The 25,362-nt window shown below is 38.3% G+C and overlaps 1 protein-coding gene across 2 annotated transcripts in view; it reads left to right on the plus strand.

The window, feature by feature from the left end:
• The first annotated feature begins 1,600 nt into the window (after positions 1-1,600).
• Positions 1,601-25,362, plus strand: part of LOC117300362 (5'-AMP-activated protein kinase subunit gamma-2-like) — a 66,695-nt gene continuing 42,933 nt past the window's right edge. The window contains exons 1-3 of one of the 2 annotated variants that reach the window (XM_033784135.1): positions 1,601-1,738; positions 7,258-7,291; positions 23,422-23,522. In XM_033784135.1, the coding sequence (XP_033640026.1) occupies positions 1,724-1,738; positions 7,258-7,291; positions 23,422-23,522 (150 nt within the window). In that variant the 5' untranslated portion in view covers positions 1,601-1,723. Of the gene's footprint in view, positions 1,739-7,257; positions 7,292-7,521; positions 7,574-23,421; positions 23,523-25,362 lie in introns of both variants that reach the window. The other variant, XM_033784134.1, reaches the window with a different exon arrangement.

Below are 25,362 nucleotides of genomic sequence, written 5' to 3' on the forward strand. Positions count from 1 at the left end.
GCTGCTGCCCTAGCCTATCGGCTGTATAAGATGCAACTTCCCATTGTGCATGTGATCAAAATCAATGCGTCTTCATCACAGCATTATTGACTTTGCAAAAATACCCCACAAAAACTTCCCCGAATCAACAAGACAAAACAAAACAAGGAAGAAAACAATCTTACAATAATCTTTCTATCAATCCAAGGTATCGTAATGGCGTCATTTTGGTCAAATAAAGCCTACACGTTGTGTTGTTTTCGGTGAACAAGCTAACATTTCCGAGGAACTATATGCTTCGCAGACCACGCTGTCGGCGGCTATTGCGTGCGTACCAGCGAAGACTATGCTGTTGTACGGTTTAAGCGTGCACACCAGCGTGTATGGTTATTGCAATTCGGGGGGAAAACCCGTTTGCCCAAGCATGCGCAGACACATGCAGTCTTTGGTCAAGGCGGTATCGCGTGATGCACTGCGTTATTTCGACAATAGAGGGCGTTCTAGCATTCAATGTTTCTTGCCTTGGTTATAGAATGCAAAGTAAAAAGACTACGAGCCTTTATTGGAGACTATGTGACTGCATGCTGCGTGCGTTGTATATTGTGATCGCTGAGTGGTAGGTCTGTGTTTTGCGGGACTTTCTAGTGATTTTTTTTCGATGATTATCTCAACCATTTTCAACCGTAAAGGTAGTCCGCGCGCCCGTCGGACAACTTGATTGACACTTCTACGTCAATGCATCGGCAACTGACACCTTAATGTCGGCGAGTCACGCAGCTCACAAAGGCTCTGTGTCATTTTGAGACGGCCAATCATGGCCAATCACGAATCGAGAATTGTGGTGAGCGTTCACCAATTGGCCAAGCCAGCGGTAGCGGCGATCATACTTTGTTGTAAAACCAGAAATAATCGGGGCGGGACTACGCAATCTGAAATTGTTTGGACTACAAACAAGTTTGGGGGATCAGACAAAAACAAGTTGAAATGTAACCCTATTAAACTGTCAGTCTATGGTATAAATATTTCTACCTCCATGAGTATACCAAGTGCTGTTTTTAGGCTTCCATCTTGCGCGCGGGAAATACTCGATATATCGAGTATACTCGATATTAATTTTTCGATATATCGATAATGGAAAAAAACCGACATCGACGGACGTTAGTAACGAGCATGGGAGAGCTGTTGATAGTATAAAACATTGTGAGAGACAGCTTACTCAGAAGTAACATAGTTTTTGAGAAAGAGGTAACTTCTCACTCAAATAATAAATGACTTTAGCTAAAAGACTTCAGCTGAAGCCTTGTACTATTCTTCTGAAAGCACACAAAGTTGTGCAACAAGGGCATTAATCTTCATGATCTTTTGCAACTTCAACGACCAATTGAGCCCAAATTTTCACAGGTTTGTTATTTTATGCAAATGTTGTGATACACTAAGTGAGAATACTGGTCATTGACAATTACCAAATGTGTCTAGCGCCTTTAAGTTCTAGTTATGCTTAACAAACTAGTGTTATTCCCTTGATCAAAGATAAATTCTTATAAATTTCACATTTCATTTTACACTGCTGTAACAACTGTTAATTTTAAAGATATGCCAAACTAATTGTCCTGTTACAGCTGGAAACTCACCTCAGGCGCTTGGCCTAGAAAGACTGAAACTGAAGGATTATCAAAAAGAGCCAGAAAGACGAACACCTCGAAAGAATCTGCAAAGACAATTTTCAGAAGGGGAGAATTTTACAATGGGATTCCATCCGGTAAATTATGTGTTTTTAAAGACCTACATGTACACATGTACACATGTACAAGAATTTGACTTATTAAGAGTCAGTTCAGGTAAATAATTGACATACATGTAGTTGCTCACGGTTAAAAAATGAATTTTTTGTATACTTTGTGGGTGGAAGGGCCTTGGGGTGCAAGTAAACAAAATTGCATTTTTATTTCTATTTATAGCCCGTTGCCATGGTTACGGCTTATTTTTTGTGTGGCCATTTTAGGCCGATTTTAGGGTCTGAAAAACTGGTTTTTAGCTCAAATTTACATCTCCACCCCACCAAAATGCAAAATTATTTCGAAAAACCTTTTATATCACTACAAAGTATATCATCCTTGGCCTTCCTTGAAAAAAAAATTATTGCTTTAAATATCACCCTTGTGCTATTTTTGCATCATGCATTACAGTATGTTTTTAGAACTTGCAAAATCGACATTTTTAATCTATTTTTGGATTTCAAAATGTTAACTTGCCAGGGGTCTCAGAAAATTTCCTTTCGTTGGTGAGTAGGGCCAACATTGGTCTTTTCATATCTGGTGAGAAAAACTTGGCAATTGTATCCTGTTGTGACAGTACTGCCTCAAAACTAGACTTTTTTTCCCAAAAACATGAAAAATGCTTTTTGAGGGTCTTTTCACATAATATTGACATACGTGTCCACGGTAAAACAAAGGGAATATTTTTCTTATACTTTGTGGATGGTAGGGACTTGGGGTCTAAATAAACAAAACTTGAATTTCAAATCATAATATACCACATTGCCATGGTAACAGCTCATTTGTGTTTAGGCCACTTTAGGCCGATTTTGGGGTCTGAAAGTTTTTTTAAAGTTAATATTTACAACTCCACCCCACCAAAAAACAAAAATATTTCATAAAACCTTTTCCATCACTAGAAAGTCTCATCCTTGGCTTTACTTGAGACAAAACAAAATTATTGCTATAATTTTCACCCTTGTGCTATTTTTAAAACGTGCATTAGAGTATGTTTTTAGAACTTGCAAAATCAACATTTTTACCATAATATTTTTTGCCCTCAAAATTTCCATTTTCAGGGGTCTCAGAATATTTTCTTTTCAGTTTTGATTAGGGCCAAAAGTGGTCTTTTTATTTCTGGTAAGAAAAACTTGGGCAAGTGTATCCTGATGTAACAGTACTGTCTCCAAAATGCATTTTGAATTGTTTTTGTCTTCATATTGAATTTCTAACATTAAAAAGTAATAATTGTATCAATCTTGCAGCTTTTGGTAAGCACTCTGTAGGCTTAGTGCATTACCCAACATTGATCAGGAACTATTGATGATATTTGCCCGGCCCAGCCCCAATCATGTTCCTTGACATTGCATAAAACAATGTTTTGTGAATAGCACCTCTATTTTTGAAAGTGTTCCCTTTCGGTTGTGATTGGGGCGATTATTGGTGTTTTCATGTCTTCTGGGGAGAAACACTTGGGTTAATTGTATCCTGTTGTGACAGTACCTGCCTTAAAGCCATTGGATACTTTCGGTAAACAGTATTGTCCAAGGCCCACACTTCGCATATCACAACTTCTATTTAAAATAACAAACCTGTGAAAATTTAGGCTCAATCGGTCATCGGAGTCGGGAGAAAATAACGGGAAAACCTACCCTTGTGTCCGCACGTTTCGACATGTCATGACATGTGTTTAAAATAAATCTGTAATTCTCGATATCGAGAATTGATATTGTTTAAATGTTTTCTCAAAAAGTAAAGCATTTCATGGAATAATATTTCAAGAGAAGTCTTTCACCATTACCTTCTGTAAACCCTATAAGTACATGTAAGTAACTTGTAAATCTGTGAACTTTTTTTTTCTTTTTTTTCTGTACCGAAAGAATAATAATAATAATAATAATAATAATAATAGCTAATTCTTACATAGCGCATTTCATAACTGAAAGAAATACCAATGTGCTTTACAAAAAAACAATAAGCAAATAAAAAGCAACCATTTACATGTATTAACAAAAAATACACTAACAATAAGCAAACAAAAGGATTAAACTGAATAGTAGGCAATAGAAAACAAATGTGATTTTAGCAGAGTTTTGAATTGTTCTATGCTCTGTGGAGAGCGGATGTAGCCGGGAAGAGAGTTCCAGAGTTGGGGGGCGGCACTAGAGAAAGTCCTTGAACCGAAAGATTTAGTTTGTACGGATGGTACATGGTGAGAAAGGGTCCAATGGCTTTAAATATAGTAATTTTTCCCCAAAAAAAAACAATGCATGCTTGTTAAACATCTGGCACTGTTTCCATGCCCTTTGAGTAATGAATGGTATCCAACCAAGCCATAACCAATGCTTTGCCCACTGAGAGTTCTTGTTTTGACTACTTTACCTATTGTACATGAACGATTCCCATTGCAAGTAGAGTGCGATGAGCATTCTTTACAAGTTGTCTTTAATACAGGGCCTACTCTCCTTGGTCCCTGCCTGCTACCAAATGTAAAACTTTTCATATAGAGATAGAGATCATAAACAATATAAGTATTGGAAAAAGTTTGCCAAGATCTTATTAAAAACAATGATACTAACGATTTGCAAGATGAGCGTATGAGATCATTTAAAAGGAACACAGTGCCTGGGATTGGTCAAGTTGGTCTTTGAAATACGTTTGTAGCCATTTGTTATAAAATGCATATGGTTAGAAAGATGTTTTTTAGTGATACTTGTGTGGATCATTAAATTCTACTGTTAAAATATCTTTCTAATCATGCATTTTGTAATAAACGGTTACAAACGTTTTTCAAAAGACCAACTCGCCCGATTCAAGGCAGCGTGTTCCTTTAATGAAACAACATTGAAAGAAGTTGTAAATACTTGAACCTGCTCAACATAAATGAGTAAGATGCAATTGCAGTGACAAAAGTTTATTCAGGCTAGTTTGATTACTTTTTCCATTCACTATATTACTAATTCATAATTGTTATATATGTCTCTGAGAACGATCAACAAAAAACATTGTCAAACATTACCTGCTGAATTGTTTATCACGTTAAATAAACCAACTTTGTTATTGTTTCCAACAGTACAATTGAAAGGAACCCCACCATGGATGGGGGAACTGCTTACAGAAGGCCAAAGCAGGTGAATGGCAATTTAGATACTTTGGATACAGTATTTGCTCACTTTTAGAGCCTCTTTGTTCTGATGGGGATAAAAATGTTTAGTTTGGTAGTGGGCAGGGACCAAGGAGACTGTTATAAGGCCATGTATAAATAACTTGTACTTCTCTTCTTGCAATGTGAATCATACCTGTACAACTAGGTAAAGTAGCCATGACAAAACAAGAACTCTCAGTGGCAAATAGTGGTTATGGCTTATGTTTAAATAAAAACATGCTCGTTTTTGTGTTTTATCAATTCAAAGTCAGGTATAACTTCAAAATGCATTTTTCTTGTTTTTGGAAAAATTACCTGTTTGAGGCAGAAGTGTCACAACAGTTACATTAAACCAAAGTGTTTCGCCCCAGCAGACATGCAAACCACAATGATAGCCCAATCACAACCAAATGGGAAATATTCTGAGAACCAATAAAAATTAAGACAGCACGAACTTTCTTACTCTACATGATGTGCAAGGGGAATTAAAAGATGTGACTCTCAAAAAAGAGGCGCTGTTCACACTGAAAACTTTGTTCTATGCAATGTCAAGAAATATGATTGGGGCGGGGCCGGGGTGGGGCGGGGCAAATTCTAAGATTTACATTGTGTAGGTCATCAACAAGTCCTGATCAATGTTGGGTAATACACTAAGCCTACAGAGTGCTTATAAAAAGCTGCCAGATTGATTGAATTATTACTTCTTAATGTTGTTAATTCAAAATGAAGCAAATATTTCAAAATGATTTCTCTATGTTTTTGGGGGAAAGGGTGTATTTTTGAGACAATACTGTTACATCAGGATACAATTGCCCAAGCTTTTCTTACCAGAAATAAAAAGACCAATTTTGGCCCTAATCAAAACCGAAAGGAAAATATTCTGAGACCCCTGAAAAAAATGAAATTTTGAGGGCAAAAATATGGTAAAATGCACGTTCTAAAAATAGCACAAGGGTGATATTAAAAGCAATGAATTCTTTTCTCATGGAAGGCCAAGGATGATACTTTGTAGTGATATAAAAGGTTTTTTGAAATAATTTTGCATTTTGGTGGGGTGGAGTTGTAAATATGAGCTCAAAAACAGTTTTTCAGACCCCCAAATCGGCCTAAAATGGCCAATAAACTATATATAGAATTGAAAATGCAATTTTGTTCCACCCACAAAGTATTAAAAAAAAAAATCATTTTTTGACCGTGAGCAACTATATCAATTATTTACCTGAACTGACTCTTAACAGGAATTTGACTTCTTTGATTTTTTAATTATGTTCTGGAGCCTTATTTTTCTTACCCTTATCAACTATTGCAAGAGCTTGAAATATATTATTGCGTAAGCTCTAAAAAATCTATTGCAAAAGCTTTTCGTACATTCACAAAATGATTTTCCTAAATGTTTTATTCCAAGTTCCAATAATAAAAAAAAAAACACCTCAGAACTCTTTTTTAAAGCTGTTTCTGGAATCTACTGCTTTGTTTGCCTTTCATGATACAAACTACATAAATGTTGTTTTAAAAAAGAGAAGAAATCAGCCACAGGACAAATGTGAAATGCATAGAGGCAAATATTCAACAGTCTGTTGGGTGACATAGTGCGAGGGTGCACCAAGTGCAACAAAAAAATCATGAGAACTTTTACTTGCATGTGCGACCAAATAACCCTTCGGTCATTCACTATCAACTATATTGGTTGGTTAGCAGTTTGCAATTCTTTTTCCCTGGCCAAGTAATAACTTAACAAAGATGAAGAGTAAAACTACTTTAAGTGATTGCATTCAAGTTGATATTTAGTATGATAACCTGTGTGTATACATTGTATGCGGCTTGTCTTGTTTTTATTTGTATAATTATTAAATTTATGATACATTTATTTTGATATATTAATTAATAACAAACCCTTTTACTTCAGGTGGAAAAATTACCTCCCTCCCCTCCAAACCCCCCCCCCCCCCAAATTCAACATGCAAGGTTTCTATTTGAAAAACTTTGACAGATTAATCCTGGATGGAAGTTCACACGAATGGCAAAAGTTCTGCAAAATTTCCTGGCTACAAATTGAAAACGGAGCATACCTGATTCGCTTTTGCTTTTGCATGAAGTGTTTACCAGGCTTTTGAAAACTTAATGACCTTCGACCAGGAGCTATACCCTTGTTGTTTGTGGTTTTACTTTAGTATCTTTAGGATGATTGCAAAAATCATGATTAGAAATTATGCCAACGATGTGAAATAAAAAAGTCAAAAACAAGTCAAACCTAAGACATGAGTTGAGTTGAGCAACCTTGAGTTGCAATGAACATCAAACTTTTGACTGAGGGGACACAAAGAATTCAACATGATGTATGTTTGAATTGCTAACTACACAACATTTTCTTTATTGCAGCGGTGTTATTCAGAATCTTATGTGAAAATCAAAGGTCAGTTACTTGATTTCTTTTGTGTAGTAATGACTACCCACTCATAACTGCTTCATTGTCACTGCGCTTAGCTCCATATTCCCACAATTCCACTGTTAAGCAGTCACTCACCTTCATGCCAATCTGACAAATCTTTGATTTTTTTTTACCAATGTTGGTGTTTTGTTTGATTTTCTACCACCTCATGACCTTTCCTCGTTTCTGTTTGTTTATTTGTTTGTTTGTTGCAGTTACAGGCCATTGCTGATAATGATATAGGAAGTATGGAAGTAGATTTCTCAGGTAATAACCTCCCAACCTCATTCTAACACATGACACAATTGTTCAAACTAACTCATTATTAACGATGCATGGTATGGTTTGAGAAAACATATTTCTGCACAAATGTTTTGAGAGATACCTGTAATTGCCTATTGGAAAACATATTTTCCCGCTTTTTGCAGTAAAATACTTAGCTACAGTTCAGTAAATATGCTTAGCCCAACTGGGCTATTTTGATTTAACCCGGGGTGTTGTGTAAAGCAAACATGTCAATGCAAGTTACTGATACAGTAACACAGCTAATTGAAGGACTTGATCTGGCATGTGTGATTGTGCAGGGGCGTTGTTTTATTGATGTGTCATCTGATCCTGAAGTGCAGGGGTTGTAGGTTTGAATCCAACCCTGCCAATTTTCTCTAGGACTCTGAAAGCACCAAGTATGCAGGTTTTTTTTGTACAAAAACAAAACAAACACAAAATATCAACAACATGTAATAGTCGTTTAAAATAATGTGTATTTAACGTAATTGATCAAATATGGTTGGTTGGTCAACATAACGAGTAAGACGTACAATGTTAAATACCGTATTAGTAACTTACATAGAACGTTTCCATAACCAATGGAAATGTATTGCCGGCATTCACAAATTATGCCCTACAATAGTCTAACTACTGCATAGCGTGCAATATTGATTGCCGCTGATCACATGTAGTAGCCTACAAAGAGGGTGCCTCTCATTGATTGAAATAATGAGTGCAATTGACATCAGAGTAGTCCTCCTGCAAACCCAATTTTTATATACCGATTCCCTTAAACGCTGCCAATACGCCATTGTACGGTAGCAGTAAATTCTGTGGTCGTCCGGAACACGTCGGATATGTTTGACCTAGGTTCAAAGCAGGTTACCTATAGGTTAGAAATACTATTTTGAGTCGGCTAGACATTTTCTTGTCGTATGTCGACTTATGATGAACTTACAAGTAACGTTTGTCAACAATCGTATAACTTACCTACTACTATGCGGAACTTATGAGCCACACGCTGGTATACGTCGAGAATTTTTGTGCATGCACAAAATTTCTCAACGACCTCACCTTACTTCGACTTGAATCATTGTGTTTCAGCTTTCTGCGTGCTCTTAACTTAAAAAAAACTTACCCATAACTTATCAGCGTACGCCAGCGTAATCGCAAATTTTTTCATACGACAGCATATGCTTTCCAAAACGTGAAGGTGTGACAGGGCTGTGAGAAAGGGAGTGAATGATATGTATCTTGAAGCATAACTTCCAGAAGAAGGTTTCTTTTTCTGAATACCATAAACTACACTGTAAGAAACTGAAAGAAAGCTACACGGTCTCCAGCCCTTTTAAAAAAAGTGATTTTTACATCTTGGTTCCACCTTGGTCAAGCGCAAGAGTGCAGAAGAAATTTAAGAAAATTTGGACAGGAAAGTAATGGCTAAATGTAATATTATTTATTTTAGTCTAGTCAATTCTTTGTTCAACCCCAAAAATCATTATTTATTTTAAGGAAAAAAACTCAAATGTTCTCTAATAAATTAACAAAAGTTTGAGTTCAAAGGGTGTTAAGACTGGGTTGCTCTAGAAATCAAACAAGTGGTTGCAGATTTTTTTACAGTGGATTTGTTGCACATGTGAAGGCTTTCAACCAAAGTGTAAAAAGGAAGCATAATTTATGCATCAAAACTTTTGTTGCCATGGCATTGGTTAAATTAGCTCTTTTCACAGTCAACATTACCTAAAGTTGAGAGCTTCACTGTGTAAAGCATAGTTTTCCTACATACATCAGCTGCATATGGTAAATACACATCGTTAATCTTTCCAAGCATAGTTTTCCTACATACCTCACTTGCATATGGTAAATACACATCGTTAATCTTTCCAAGCATAGGTTTCCTACATACCTCACTTGCATATGGTAAATACACATCGTTAATCTTTCCAAGCATAGTTTTCCTACATACCTCACTTGCATATGGTAAATACACATCGTTAATCTTTCCAAGCATAGTTTGCCTACATACCTCACTTGCATATGGTAAATACACATCGTTAATCTTTCCAAGCATAGTTTGCCTACATACCTCACTTGCATATGGTAAATACACATCGTTAATCTTTCCAAGCATAGTTTTCCTACATACATGTACATGTACCTCAGCTGCATGTGGTAAATACACATCGTTAAATCTTTCCAAAAATGTTTTTTTTGTTTGTTTAAATAAAGTGTATATTTTTAATTTGATATTCATATATGAAAAATAATGCTCTTTAATGACTTTTTACATTTTTAACAGTAAAGAAGATTGACAAAAAATCAGGACAAATTATAGTAAGGCATCTTACAGGTATAAAAACATAACAATTGTATGAACATGCATGACAGTGTTGCCAGGAAAAAGCATTAAAAAACCATTATATAAAAAGTGTACATTTTAAATTTAGCAAGTTTTATATATGGAAAAACGATCTTTATTGACTTTTTACATGCTGAATAATAATGTTGATTGAAAAAAACAGAACATAATAGAACAAAGCAACTTAAAGTTGTACAAACATGCATCACAAAGACAGTATTGCCAGAAAAGTATCATTAATTAGGGAATAACAGTGCGAGTACCCGGTCATCACTGCGTGGTAATGACCGGGTTGGTGGCTGGCGCTGTTAACGGACCGAGCCGGAGGCGAGGTCCATTAACAGCGCCAGCCACCAACCAAGGTCATTACCACGCAGTGAAGACCGGGTACGAACACTGTTATTCCCATTAATAAATACCTTTTTTAGCGAAATAAACGGCTAAAATTGTCCAAATTTTGTGACTTTTCTCTCAGCGGTACTTCCAGACATGTCAGGGGCCATATTTGAGCTTTTGATGGTTCCCATCTCTTTCGTGCGTTTATAATCACATTACTGATCTTTGAGACCAGTGACTCTTTTCATTAATGATTTGTTCAGCACCTTCACTGGGGTCAAAGGAGGCAAATGATTGGACGATAGCTGTTCCTTGTGCATTAAAACGCGCGCATGAACTCGGCGTTAGTTCATACACGCGCACATGTTACACGCGCGCACTCAAAATTGATACATTTTCAGCGCGCGTACGCGTAAGTGCGCGAAGTTGCAATGAAACTAACAGGGATATAAATAAGCGTGCGATACAGTGTAATGCGCAAGGTTTACACAATGTATGCTGATTTAGTGGCCACTTATTCGCTATTTTCCAAAGCGGTCTTTATACCACCGTTAACACTCCCACACTTGACCGGGTTTTGACCAATCAGAGACTTGAAACCGTCCAAGGTATTTATTAATATAAACTAAAACAATTTGTTTACCCCAAATCTGCCTAAAGTGGTCAAAACACAATTGCATCGGGCTGTATAGTGATTTCAAAAGTTTGTTTTGTTTAACAAGTCCCTTCCACTCTCAAAGTACATGTATATACAAAAAATCATTTACCTGATAATAGCTAATATTAAATGTATAATTTTTGGCCATTTGTTTCATTTTCCTCTGCAAAAGTGCTAACTTTCTGGCAACACTGTTTTCGCGCACTTGAAACACCAAACATGTTATTGCATTTTTATGTAGGTTGGTATCTTCCAACTTTAAAAGTGTCATTAAAAGTGGCATTAAAAGTGGCATTAAAAGTGCCACTTTTAGATTTATGAGCCACTTCAATACCCCAATTTTTCGCTATAAGAAAATATGACAAAAGCACCCCTATTTGAAATAACAGTTTTATCCAAAGTTTTCAATATGGTTGTGCAATATGTGTGCAAGACAAACCCCTACTTTTCCCTCTTTAGACGTACCAGTGCTTTCATGTTACCTATATTTCAATACTTCAATACTTAACTACAGGTAAAAACAAGATATATTTTGTAGTAGAGAGGTTTCGCTAGTGTAGAGATACAATACAGGAGCTCATACACGTCCTAGAAAAACAGATACTGTTTTGCAGACTTTTAGTTGTATTTTTGTCCTAGATCAAAAACATTTCCCACGGAATTGCTTTCACTGGTATCGTGCTAGATATAGACAGATTTTTTAAAAGTTATTTGCACGCAAAACGATGAGAAAATGCACTGTTTTAAGCATGGGGGCTCTATCAGTTATGTTTGATATAAAAACACTCATGATGGATGCGAGTGCACTCAAGTTAAACATACATGTACCAATAGTTTGTGAAACAAAAATCCAACACGCAGTTGACGTGAACGGATACGGTTATCATATCCGTATGTGTATTTGTATCCACGCTTGCAAAAACTCTCTATTATATGTGCCCATACCTACTAGGAGTTTTGCCAAAATCCATTTTGTTTAAAGTCTGTCACCTTTTTAAAATTATCTTTGATTTTAACAGCGACCCAGTCCTGGAGTATTCTAATGTGTTCATAATGCACCGCTTTTGATGTAGTGACTACCAGTTGTTTTTGTTTCTTAAAACCTCATGTCTCTTACAGATGTATCCACCTTGTTTCAACAGTCATCTGATAAAAGTTTAAGTTTGGGGGTTGGGTTTCTGAAGTTTGCACTCACCTTTAGAGTTTTCTTGTAAAGTTTTGATTTACTAACATCTCTTTTGCACAGAAGAGATTTACGTTAGAAGGATATTTTAGCATCAAACTTTTAATTTCAAACCTTTCAATGCAATTTTACACATTGTGTGCACATATGACAAGAATTCTATATAAAAACATAATAAAAATTTCTCTTGCCATCGGAAATTGCAGGAATATCACATGGTACAAGACATGGAACTGGGTAAACACAATAGGGTAATACATGTACATAATATGCAAATAACGTATTGGACTGTAACAGTTCTCCCTCCCTCCTTCAGTTACTTTATGTGAAAATTTGACAAAATAATACACACATAATGAATGTTTATGAGTGCAATGGTGCGAATATGTTCATGAGTTGAAAGATGGAATGTTCTATTCAACGAGGCGGACGAACCCCATCCACCAGTTTTCCGTAGAGTATCTGCTTGGGTAGTTGGGAGTCGTCCATACGTACGAGGTGTCCACTCCAACGTAGCTGTCTGGCAAGCAACATGGACTCGACACTGGCCATACCAGCCCTGTGAAGAACCTCGTTGTTAGTGATATGGTCAGACCACTTGATGTTCAGGATGGTACGAAGATGGCGGAGTTGAATTTGATTAAGTTTCCGGATATGTCTTTGGTATACTGTGTATGTTTCAGTTGAGTAGAGAAGAGATGATAGTACCACTGCCCTGTACACCATACATTTAGTAGAGGTTTTGATGCGACGAGGTTTTGGAACTGCCCAAATGGTGTGACAAAGGCTCTTCTTGGTTTTGCGTCTTAACAGATAAGTATTTGGTAGTATCCCTTTGTAAGGTCAAGAGTAGATACGATTTTCGACTGTCCAACTTTATTCATGATTTGGTCAAACTGAGGCATGGGTTACGCATCAAGCTTGAAAGTATTCTAATCATAATTTTCAGAATCTGGACCATACATGTATTCAGTACCAACCTTCGGCATGTTTCTGTTGCAGCGATCAGCAGTGAGTCAGTGCATTAAATTTGAGAAATCGCCAACTCCTGAACTGAATAGGCCGTTGATTTAAATAAAATAGTTGATTATCTGCATCTCATATGTTAACTCATTTTGATCATCTTTTATCTTACTTTTTATCATCACCCCTGTTCTGCTGAAAAGGGTTGTACATGTACATGTATACAAATTAATCAACAAGAAAATTTACAGTATTTTTCAGAAAAATATCAGTTCAATTTAGCATTTACATGTAGGAAGTCAGCAGTGCAACTTATACAAACGTTATGTTGATAAGTGACACCGGGTATTTAACAACCTTTTATCTAATTTAAAAAACATGAACAGAATTTATTGTGCAGGAAATGGAATTTGTACTTTTTTGAAACGAAAAATCATTGGCCCTATTTTGGATTCACACCAGTGTATACTCAATGGAGATCTAGCATCATCAACTCATGTTTAGATTTCTCTTCCGTAGTGCATGTAATACCCCTAGTTGATAATTCGCCCATCAATTCAGAGACATTCATTCTGTGAAAAGTGGGCTCTGCCAAAGTGAATCTAATTGCTATGACTAAATTAACTTAATACGCCAGGCAATTGCCCATGAACCTCATTAAATATTGTCAGGAAGAACATCAATTTAAATCAAATTCAAAAATCAAATCCCCCACCAAAATTATTTACGTGTATGAAATACAAAATACAGCTTAGTCTGTAAATAAACGCATTACAAACCACACAGAGCTCACCCATGGGGATACAGAGTACCAGACCAAACAATAATTATCATGAAAAAGTCTTACCCAATGTGTACGAAATCACAAGTACATTAGGTTCAATATTGATCAATATGCATATAAATACTGATCAGATCGGTTGCAATGTGAGCTTATGACAATACCAAATAATTATAATAAATACCCATATCACCAACTAAAGTTCGGTCCAACTTGCTGTGCAAGTTCAATTCAGTTTCAGTCAAATTTATAGTTGGTTTGACAATCAAGTTAAAATCAAAGTTCGCATTGTTCTTTTTAGACTTTCAATTTCCAGAAATTGTGAAACTTTGCTTCGATATTCAAACTGTGGATACAAATACGCCCCCACCAGCCTACATAAATCAGAAAGGTGGAGGAGGGGGCCACGCCGCAGTAAAAATGTAAGACCAGTTATTCGCCGGATGTCATGCAGGGAGGTCCAAGCAAGAGGGGAAATCATAGTTTGAGGGTGGCAACATGGACCATTGGCAGCATGTCGAGGAGGTCTGGGGAGGTGGTTGATGCGATTGTGAGGAGGAGAGTGGATATGTGTTGTGTACAGGAGTCAAGGTAGAAGGGGTAGTGCAAGGTGGCTTGATAGGAGGGATGAGCAGTACAAGTTCTTTTGGATGGGCACTGATGATGGGAGCGATGGACCCGGGATGTTGCTGGTGGAACGGTGTGTTGACCAGGTGATGGCGGTTTGAGCGAACGTGAACAAATCCTTTGGTGAGGCTACTGGTCAGGGGGAGAGTGGTCAACGTTCTCAGCCTATTGCCAACATCCAGGTCGGAGGTCACAGGAAGAGAAGGATTCCTTCTGGAATCAGATGGTCAAGGTAGTCTCAAGGTTGCCACTGAGAGAGGCTGTGCAGATGGTAACCAGTTATGATGGCATGCCTGCATGGAGGCATAGGTTATGGTGATGTCGTGGGAGAGCGGATTCTCAAGGTGACACGTTGAGTAGTCAGGTGGCTTAGCGAAATTACCGTTGCACGGCGGACTTAAGCACCATTTTTGGCACAGGGCTTCCTAAGGGTCTCATAATTAATACTTACTTTTGTAAATCAGAAAATTTCAAAATGGCCGCCAAATATAACAAGAACAAGAACAAGAACAAGAAAACAAGAAAACAAGAAAACAAGAAAACAAGAAAACAAGTTTGTAAAGCGTCAAATTACCAACTATGTAGTTGTAACAATGTTTTATTTTATTTATTTATTGTTTAATATTGGTTGCGCACATCATGTATACATGTATATATATTCTTGACAAAGGTATCTTTCTCTGCCTGTATCCGAGCCACCAAGGTGCACAATTCAGCTCCCATTGATTCATCTACATGTACATGTATACACATGGGACCTGAGAAATAATCCAAGGAGGATTGCCGATTCATCTGATGGGCTGATTTGAGAGGCTGACAATCTGTGGCTGGGAGATCTACTCTGTTGGGAGGCCCTGATTATTCTGCTGGAAGTTCTCCAGGATATCTCTCACATTTTCGAGAAGGCATTCTTCTTGAAGTTGCTTCCATCACTAATAAAAACAACATGTTTTCTGTGAGTTCAAGCGCTCCACTTGAATCTTTCACACTCTTGTTCTTCTGCTCATGAGCTTGATCATAGGGATCACAGGGAATTTATTGTGAGTTTCGAAAGTTTGGAAAGGACCACGTGAATAACTTCTCAAACTTATCATTGATAAGGCAAGAAGTTCATCTCTGATGCAGACAGCAGGCATCCTCCGTGAGTAGTTTACATGGTTCAAGGCAAAGAACAGAAGTGTGAGTTCCTGCAAGACAATCAACATATAGAAAGAGGGGAGTATTCTCTTTGTGAGCCCCGATGAAGATGAGAATGAGGACAGATGTATACTACTTGTTGGGGGGGGGGGTGAATGAATTATAGCAGGGTTACCAATTATGTTCATGAATAATAATAAAAAAAGACAAGGAACTGGTGAGAGTTGGTTCCTTATTATTCAGGGCACAATTGGGGAAAAGAACCATGACGGTAGGTTTTAGTGGGTAGGTAATACCACATTAACGATTCCACAACTACCTCTCGCAAATTCCCATCGAACTCTCCCTGAATACACTGAATATAATCTTGAAGATGCAATACAAAGACCTTATAAGCCCATTTCAAAGCATGACTCCCATATTGCTTTTTACAATGTAGTTATTGCTTGAAATTACCGTTTTCACCAGTGATGTTCACGTTGGTAGCCGTAGCTGGTGTACATGGTGTAGGAGGGAAGTTCTGATGGCCAACACTACTCAATGTATTCTGTCTTCATTTTCACCCTTGCATTTCCAAAAGAAAGTATAGCCTCCTTACAGCTTGGGGGTTTAGCTTTCCTCTACAAGTCTTGTCTCACTAAGGGCAGCAATGTCGATGATGTAGCGCCCCAGCTATCTTTACACTAACGCTGTCTATCCATAAGTGTTTGGACATTACATGCTCCAAAATTCAGTTTTCTTTTACTTATCCGTTTGTTCTGTCCGCCATGTGGGTAAACTGCCAGCCGGCCGTGTATGCTAAAAAGTGCAGATGGGACAAGCAATATTTGAGACACCTTTTATAGTCGCCTCCGTCATACAAGGGTGAGCAGTTCCGGTTCCGGTTGACCAGGAAGTAAAGGTCAAGACAGGGTCATGGTAACCTTAACTCGCTTTTAAATGCCCAAGGAGTCTATAACTGAAAAAAAAAAAAAAAAAAAATGGAAACTGGTTGTGTAGTTCTTGAAATATGGTCCCACTTCCGGTTGACCTAGAAGTAAAGGCATGCAATTTTGCATATTATAGATTGAAATTGGCGTCTACAAACTGTGGTTAATAACCACTAATCGGTACCAAATTAGCCAGCTCTAAAATTTGATGCACCCATCAGTATATCAATCTTCAAAGTGCTGGAATAGAAATGAATTTTGTTGTTTTAAAGAAGGGTACAATTTGTTTTTAAATTATGGTTTTGTATTTAAACAGAGACTTTTATGACATATGCAAAAACAAAAACAGACTTGATTTTTGCCTTTTTGTTTGCGGGACATTTTAATGGTTAACATTTTTTTTTTAAAATCATGTTAGCCATGAAATTGACATATTATCAATTAACAATTTTCCAAGTTCTGCTAATATTTCAGAATTAGTTGGAATAAAACAGATCTTCACCTTCAGAGTTGAGCAAAATGCCCTGTATTGTATGTGTTCTATATTTCGAACACGCGGCTGGCTATTTCAGAAACGCGGCTGACTATTTCGGGCCCAATACTGTGCTAGCTTCCGTTCAGTTGTCAGTATTTGTCAGCAGACAGCATGGACTGCTCCCTCACCCCTAACGCCCATCTCATTGAACCTAAGAACCATACTAAAGACCTTTCTTTTGTTGATAAACAAACCGCCTTGGTTGGCATGGTTGGCCGAATGTTAGTAAAAACACTAAATCATAAAAACAGATGTTTTAACAAAGTTCAACATTTTCTGCCAACTTTCAGTTAAATAAAATACCTCTCATAATTAATTGTTTTGTTTTAAACAAAATAAATTTTGGTTACATTGTTACAAGAAATAGCTATCTTTTCTTGATTTTCTTGATTTGCTTTTCATAGTTTTCCATTCTGGGTTGGCAAAAACACGGGCTGTAGCGTTGCAAAAGAAAGGTATATACCGCCCACAGTATGAATCTGGCCCGATCTAAAACATTATGGATATGGGAAGCAATACTAAATATCCCACAATTCCGTTTTTGCACATAAGAATGAACATCGCACATGTATTGTAGGACGTCCTGTTTCCAAGGTGTCCCTAAAATTGTGGCAAATCTTTTACCTCTCAAGTGCGCGATGTAAACAGTCCCTAGTGAAAATGTTTGTGGTTTGACTTGCCAAGCCAAGAGTCACCTCTACCTTGACTTAGAAACACATAAGGCTGCACTGGTTAGTTGAACTTTGTAAAAGCAAAAAGTTTTGGTATTTAAGGCATTTCTTCAAGGTACAAAAATGTTGTGGCCATATAAAATAAAAATTGCCCACCGAGAAAGTTTCATCAAACACTTTTTCAATTCACAATTCACTATGATCAAATAATGTGACTTAATATTCGGCTGAGCACTCAGAGGCTTAAAGAAGCCATGTGCCTTATATTTTCTAATATATTTTGAATTTTTTAAAGACGTTTTATTGTACTCATTTTGTAATTGTACATGTCTTTCCTACTCCTGACGATAAGGGGGCAATTTGTGCCACAAGATTATTATGTGGTTGTGAATAGTAAGTAGTAAGGGACACAACTGGTTCACCAAACAAGTACAGCATGGTTCATACTTCCTGCGAATGCGAATCAAATTTTCAAGTCAAGGTGCTGTTTTCATAGCGAAAGTTTCGCAGGAGTTGAGCACAAGTCAACAGAAGCAAATTATTTGTTGCATTCGCATTCGCAGGAAGTATGAACCGAGCTGACGTATTAATAAGGCAAAGTAAACCCAACGTATGTAGGGCCCAGTTTATGGTTTTACTTACAAATCCGCAACATTTTGTGCTGACGATCACCTTTCTCCGCTTACTGTGCTAGCGATGAGGGTATGCACACGCTGCAGCAATAATCCCTTCTAAGCTGTAAAATTTTAACGTTAGGGCAATTCTCTGCTTCCGTAAGCGCCGATTCTTCCCTTATGGTATGCAGAGCCTTAGAATCACTTCGCTTATTCTGAATGCTTTTGCTGATTCGTAACCATTTCGCTTATTCGTTACAGTTTTGCTTATTTATATGGTACGTTACATTACATCATTCAATGTTTCACCACAAGACACATGAATGATAGGCCTACTACAATTTCAATTTTTTTAAATGTCCACGAATGAATCAATTCGCGTACTCAGAATCACTTTGTTGATTTGGAATCTGTTTGCTTAATCTGAATTTCGCTTTAATATTCGTAACCATTATGCTTGTTGATAAAGATTTTGAAGTTTCTTAATAACACTGAACATCATGATTAACTACAGCGGGTCGATTTCACAAAGAGTTAGGACTCGTCTTATCTTGAGTTAGGACGAGTAACTCATCCTAACTGAGGATTAATCTTAAGGTCTGCATGCTACAGTGCAGGGTTGGGACTCGTCCTACAGTATGCCCTAAGATTAGTCTTAAGTTAGGAAGAGTTTTGTGAAATCGACGGCAGGACACTTACATACATTGATAGTAGGCCTACCATTTCGATGGTCATTTATAAAAAGCTTCCAAATCTCAGGCAGGTGTATTCGTGATGCACTGTCCACTTTACTCGTACGAAATGATGCCTATAGATCAAAGCCAAAAAAATAAGTAAAGTTTTTATGTTCCACATAGGTTTGTCTTCAGTGATAAGTTTTAGACAGAAAAGTCTGGCACTTTGTGGTGCTTCACAACACAAAGAGAAAAACTTCAAAAATAGCGCTACTCGCGAATTTTTTTTGTTACATATTCGTACTACAATCGTTGAACCATGGAGGTATGGTAGAATGGTACATGTAGAACCATGTATAGAAACGCCTTGAGTAGAACGTACACCAAAGATCGTGCTGAGCAAGGACACAATCAGGATCGGTTATATTTTCAGGAAAGAAGCTTCTCATTATCCAAAAATTGAAAAAAAAAAAAAGAATACGTAGTAATGTTTGTTTTAATGTAGGTACATATTTCTTATTGTAAAAAAAAAGGTAAAATGTTTAACCCATTATATTGTTTTCGTTGAGATTCCCAAAGGATTCACACCTCGTTTCACTAGCTTTGAAAGAAATACGGTAACCCGTGGTGCCAATTGGAACTAATAAATTTGGAATGATTTTATATATTATATAATAAATGTATACAATTAATGCAAATAATTTCAAGATGGCGTGACATGAAGTTACTTCATTTTGCATAACTTCAATACCCAGAGAATCGACATATGAAGAAAATTTGAAAATTGGACGTTAATTTTGTGAGATATGGTGTTAACAAGATTGCCTAATTAAATATTCATTATTCATGCTAACTCAGCTAATTGATTAAGAAATTGAACAACACCAAGTGGAGTGATTGAGTTACGTACTTAGCTTTGATTCAATATAGGTCTCAAGTCTGTCATATCTATTGTTTTTAAGATTAAGAAAAAGGAAAAAAAATCGTATGGCATTTAAAAAAAAAAAGTTCTTTAAAACTCAAAACTCAATGAATACAATAGCTGTTTTGACGGAAGTTCAGAAGCTAATAAAATCATTCCCCCAACCCCCAAGCAAACACACCACCAACACAAACAACATGCAAACACCCAAACAAGCCAACACCTACAGAACACCAAATCATTAACACCACAGTTAACATGTAAGAACTCGCCAACAAACACGCGAACGCCACAACATATGTACCCCTACCACAACATATGTACCCCTACCGCAACAAACGTACCCCTACCTTAACAAACGCACCCCTACCACAACAAACGTACCCCTACCACAACAAACACACCCCTACCACAACAAATGCACTCCTACCACAACAAACATACCCCTACCACAACAAATGCACTCCTACCACAACAAACGCACCCCTACCACAACAAACGTACCCCTACCACAACAAACGTACCCCTACCACAACAAACGCACCCCTACCACAACAAATGCACCCCTACCACAACAAACGTACCCCTACCACAACAAATGTACCCCTACCACAACAAATGCACCCCTACCACAACAAACGTACCCCTACCACAACAAATGTACCCCTACCACAACAAACGCACCCCTACCACAACAAATGCACCCCTATCACAACAAACGTACCCCTACCACAACAAACGCACCCCTACCACAACAAACGAACCCCTACCACAACAAACCCACCCCTACCACAACAAACGCGCCCTTACCACAACAAACGTACCCCTACCACAACAACTGTACCCCTACCAAAACAAACGTACCCCTACCACAACAAACGCACCCCTACCACAACCAAGGTACCCCTACCACAACAAACGCACCCCTGCCACAACCAAGGTACCCCTACCACAACAAATGCACCCCTACCACAACAAACGTACTACCCTACCACAACAAACGTACCCCTACCACAACAAACGTACCCCTACCACAACAAACGTACCCCTACCACAACAAACGTACCCCTACCACAACAAACGCACCCCTACCACAACAAATGCACCCCTATCACAACAAACGTACCCCTACCACAACAAACGTACCCCTACCACAACAAACACACCCCTACCACAACAAACATACCCCTACCACAACAAATGCACCCCTACCACAACAAACGCACCCCTACCACAATAAACGCACCCCTACCACAACAAACGTACCTCTACCACAACAACACACCCCTACCACAACAAACGCACCCCTACCACAACAAACGCACCCCTACCACAACAAACATACCCCTACCACAACAAACGCACCCCTACCACACAAACGCACCCCTACCACAACAAATGCACCCCTATCACAACAAACGCACCCCTACCACAACAAACGCACCCCTACCACAACAAACGAACCCCTACCACCATAAACCCACCCCACCACAACAAACGTACCCTTACCACAACAAACCTACCCCTACCACAACAACTGTACCCCTACCAAAACAAACGTACCACTACCACAACAAACGCACCCCTACCACAACCAAGGTACCCCTACCACAACAAACGCACCCCTACCACAACCAAGGTACCCCTACCACAACAAACACATCCCTACCACAACAAAGGCTACCCTACCACAACAAACGTACCCCAACCACAACAAACGCACCCCTACCACAACAAACGCACCCCTACCACAACAAATGCACCCCTATCACAACAAACGTACCCCTACCACAACAAACGCACCCCTACCACAACAAACGAACCCCTTCCACAACAAACCCATCCCTACCACAACAAACGCACCCTTACCACAACAAACGTACCCCTACCACAACAACTGTACCCCTACCAAAACAAGCGTACCCCTTCCACAACAAACGCACCCCTACCACAACCAAGGTACCCCTACCACAACAAACGCACCCCTACCACAACCAAGGTACCCCTACCACAACAAACGCACCCCTACCACAACAAACGTACTACCCTACCACAACAAACGTACCCCTACCACAACAAACGTACCCCTACCACAACAAACGCACCCCTACCACAACAAATGCACCATTATCACAACAAACGTACCCCTACCACAACAACAACCCCTACCACAACACACGAAACCCTACCACAACAAACCCACCCCTACCACAACAAACGCACCCTTACCACAACAAACATACCCCTACCACAAAAACTGTACCCCTTCCGAAACAAACGTACCCCTACCACAACAAACGCACCCCTACCACAACCAAGGTACCCCTACCACAACAAACGCACCCCTACCACAACCAAGGTACCCCTACCACAACAAACGCATCCCTACCACAACAAAGGCTACCCTACCACAACAAACGTACCCCAACCACAACAAACGCACCCCTACCACAACAAACGCACCCCTACCACAACAAATGCACCCCTATCACAACAAACGTACCCCTACCACAACAAACGCACCCCTACCACAACAAACGAACCCCTACCACAACAAACCCATCCCTACCACAACAAACGCACCCTTACCACAACAAACGTACCCCTACCACAACAACTGTACCCCTACCAAAACAAACGTACCCCTTCCACAACAAACGCACCCCTACCACAACCAAGGTACCCCTACCACAACAAACGCACCCCTACCACAACCAAGGTACCCCTACCACAACAAACGCACCCCTACCACAACAAACGTACTACCCTACCACAACAAACGTACCCCTACCACAACAAACGTACCCCTACCACAACAAACGCACCCCTACCACAACAAATGCACCATTATCACAACAAACGTACCCCTACCACAACAACAACCCCTACCACAACACACGAAACCCTACCACAACAAACCCACCCCTACCACAACAAACGCACCCTTACCACTTCAAACATACCCCTACCACAACAACTGTACCCCTTCCAAAACAAACGTACCCCTACCACAACAAACGCACCCCTACCACAACCAAGGTACCCCTACCACAACAAACGCACCCCTACCACAACAAACGTACTACCCTACCACAACAAACGTACCCCTACCACAACAAACGCACCCCTACCACAACAAACGCACCCCTACCACAACACGATATCATACATTCTTCATTAATCTTTCAATTATAACAAATTGCAGACTTTAAAAAACGTTTGTATTCAAGCAATTACATTATAATGCATGTTTTGCACCAGTAAGTATCAATAATAATTGAAAAAGAGTTGCAAAAGTTTAAACAACCAGTGATTGTCATGATTTGCAACTTACAAGAATACACACAACTTGACACATACTAAGTGGTAACAGTCTCAGATTAATTCAACAATTTAAACCCTCCTTCAATATTGATTTTAAAAAAAATTTACAAATTAATGTAACATTTTCTTTCACAGAAGCTGAAGAAATGACCTTTGTTCGATTCATGAAGAATCACAAATGTTATGAAATTATTCCCACTAGTGCCAAACTGGTGGTCTTTGATGTTCAACTTCGGGTGAGTATTTAATTGTTTATGAATTGTTTTTTTTACTGTACATGTAAATAATTATGAAATGTATTGAAAAGAATATTACAGGCAAATTGACTACATGTATGCTGTAGTGAAAAAGTGCTACTGATCTAACGTAACAAAATGGATGTTTTCCTACACACACAATGTATAGGGTTATTTTCATCTCAAAAAAATCGATAATGAAATCTAGTTGTGTGTGTGTATAATGTGTGGATAACGTGTGCACATTGTACGTATGCGGTCTGTGTAGTAAAGGTCTGTGCAGTAAATAATGACGGCGTATTCGAATCTGCCAGCTAGTGTTGAATCAAAACGCCAGCGAGTACATTTTTCATCAAGAAACTAATGCTTGACACATTCTTTGCTGAGCAAGAATTTAGTGGGCACCAGTCACAACAATTTAAACTTTATGATGTAAAAATTCGGCTGGTTACCTGTTTATGTAATACTTTTCTGTGCTTAGCAGGCGACATGATAGACGTGCTAACATGCTTTAATTATGGCAGGGCCCAATTTCATAATGTTGTTAAACAGAAAAATATTGCTTAGCAAATGCCTATACTAAGCTTAGTAGGCAACCGGTTGCAAAAATACAATCTTTACGGAACTTTGGCTGATTACAAGTTTCTTTTAAGCCAGATTTGTCTGTGCATGCTTGGCGGTCAGTTTTTTTATACTTACAGGCCTGATAAGTTCATTTCATAGCAGATTCAAGTTCAGCTTTATGAAAATCAGAATTTCGGACTTCCCCCCAGTTTTTCAGGAAGGGTTGTCCATTTTAACGCGGATTACACAACAAGCAAAACATAGACGTAAGCACCGTACACCGTAAGCGCAGTTTTTTGCCTACGGTAACAGAGACATGAAACTATGAAACTGGACCGGGTCATGTATCATCAGCATGCACTGTGTGTCGTTGCGTTTATTCATATTTCCCATGAATGGACAGAATACAGTGTACATTACACATCCAAAGTTGCTATAATTGTACAGCTGATACAATTAATATTAGGCTGTGCTTAAAAAAATAATAATAATAGAATGGTTTTATAGTGTCGGACCTTCCATAAAATATTATGTAATCCGACTGGAGACACGTGCATCGGTAATGGAAAGATCCTCGCGCTTCCTAGCAACAGTGTTGCTATGAAGCGTTGCCGCTAACATTGTGATAATGTGATGCCTGTGATTGTACCGCTAACATTGTGATAATGTGATGCCTGTGGTTGTACCGCTAACATTGTGATAATGCGATGCCTGTGGTTGTACCGCTAACATTGTGATAATGTGATGCCTGTGGTTGTATTACTACATTGTATTTGATCAACTATTCTAACTTGATTTTTTACAAGAATGGTGCAGACTTCAAAAAATGTGACGAAATTTGTTTCGTCTTAGCAGCTTTAAACTTAACTTTCTAACTGAAACAAAACTATAAAACTTATTTCAGTTTTTGAGAATTACCCCAAATTATCCATGCCTAAAAGTAAAAGCTGACTTTGTGGTGTATTTTTTTGTTTGTTCCTCCGAGCTTTTGTATCCTTAACTAGGAGAATTGACAGCTTCACGTGATGTTTGTTTGGTCCGAGTTTCTGTGCTAAGCAAAGTCATGAGAAAAATTTGTATTCATTTGCCGCCAAACAGTGGATATTCCTCATGAAACTACATTGGTTGTGTATATAGTATATAGGCCTAATTGATAAACTAACCTTAAATGATACTCTATCTAAAGAATATTAACTTTATAAGTTAAAATATAGTCTCCAAGTAGGGCCAGTGAAAAATAGAAACAATAATTTACAGTCCACAAATAATAAGAAAA

This window comes from Asterias rubens, chromosome 15 (assembly GCF_902459465.1).
Source record: "Asterias rubens chromosome 15, eAstRub1.3, whole genome shotgun sequence".
In the NCBI taxonomy this organism is placed as follows: Eukaryota; Metazoa; Echinodermata; class Asteroidea; order Forcipulatida; family Asteriidae; genus Asterias; species Asterias rubens.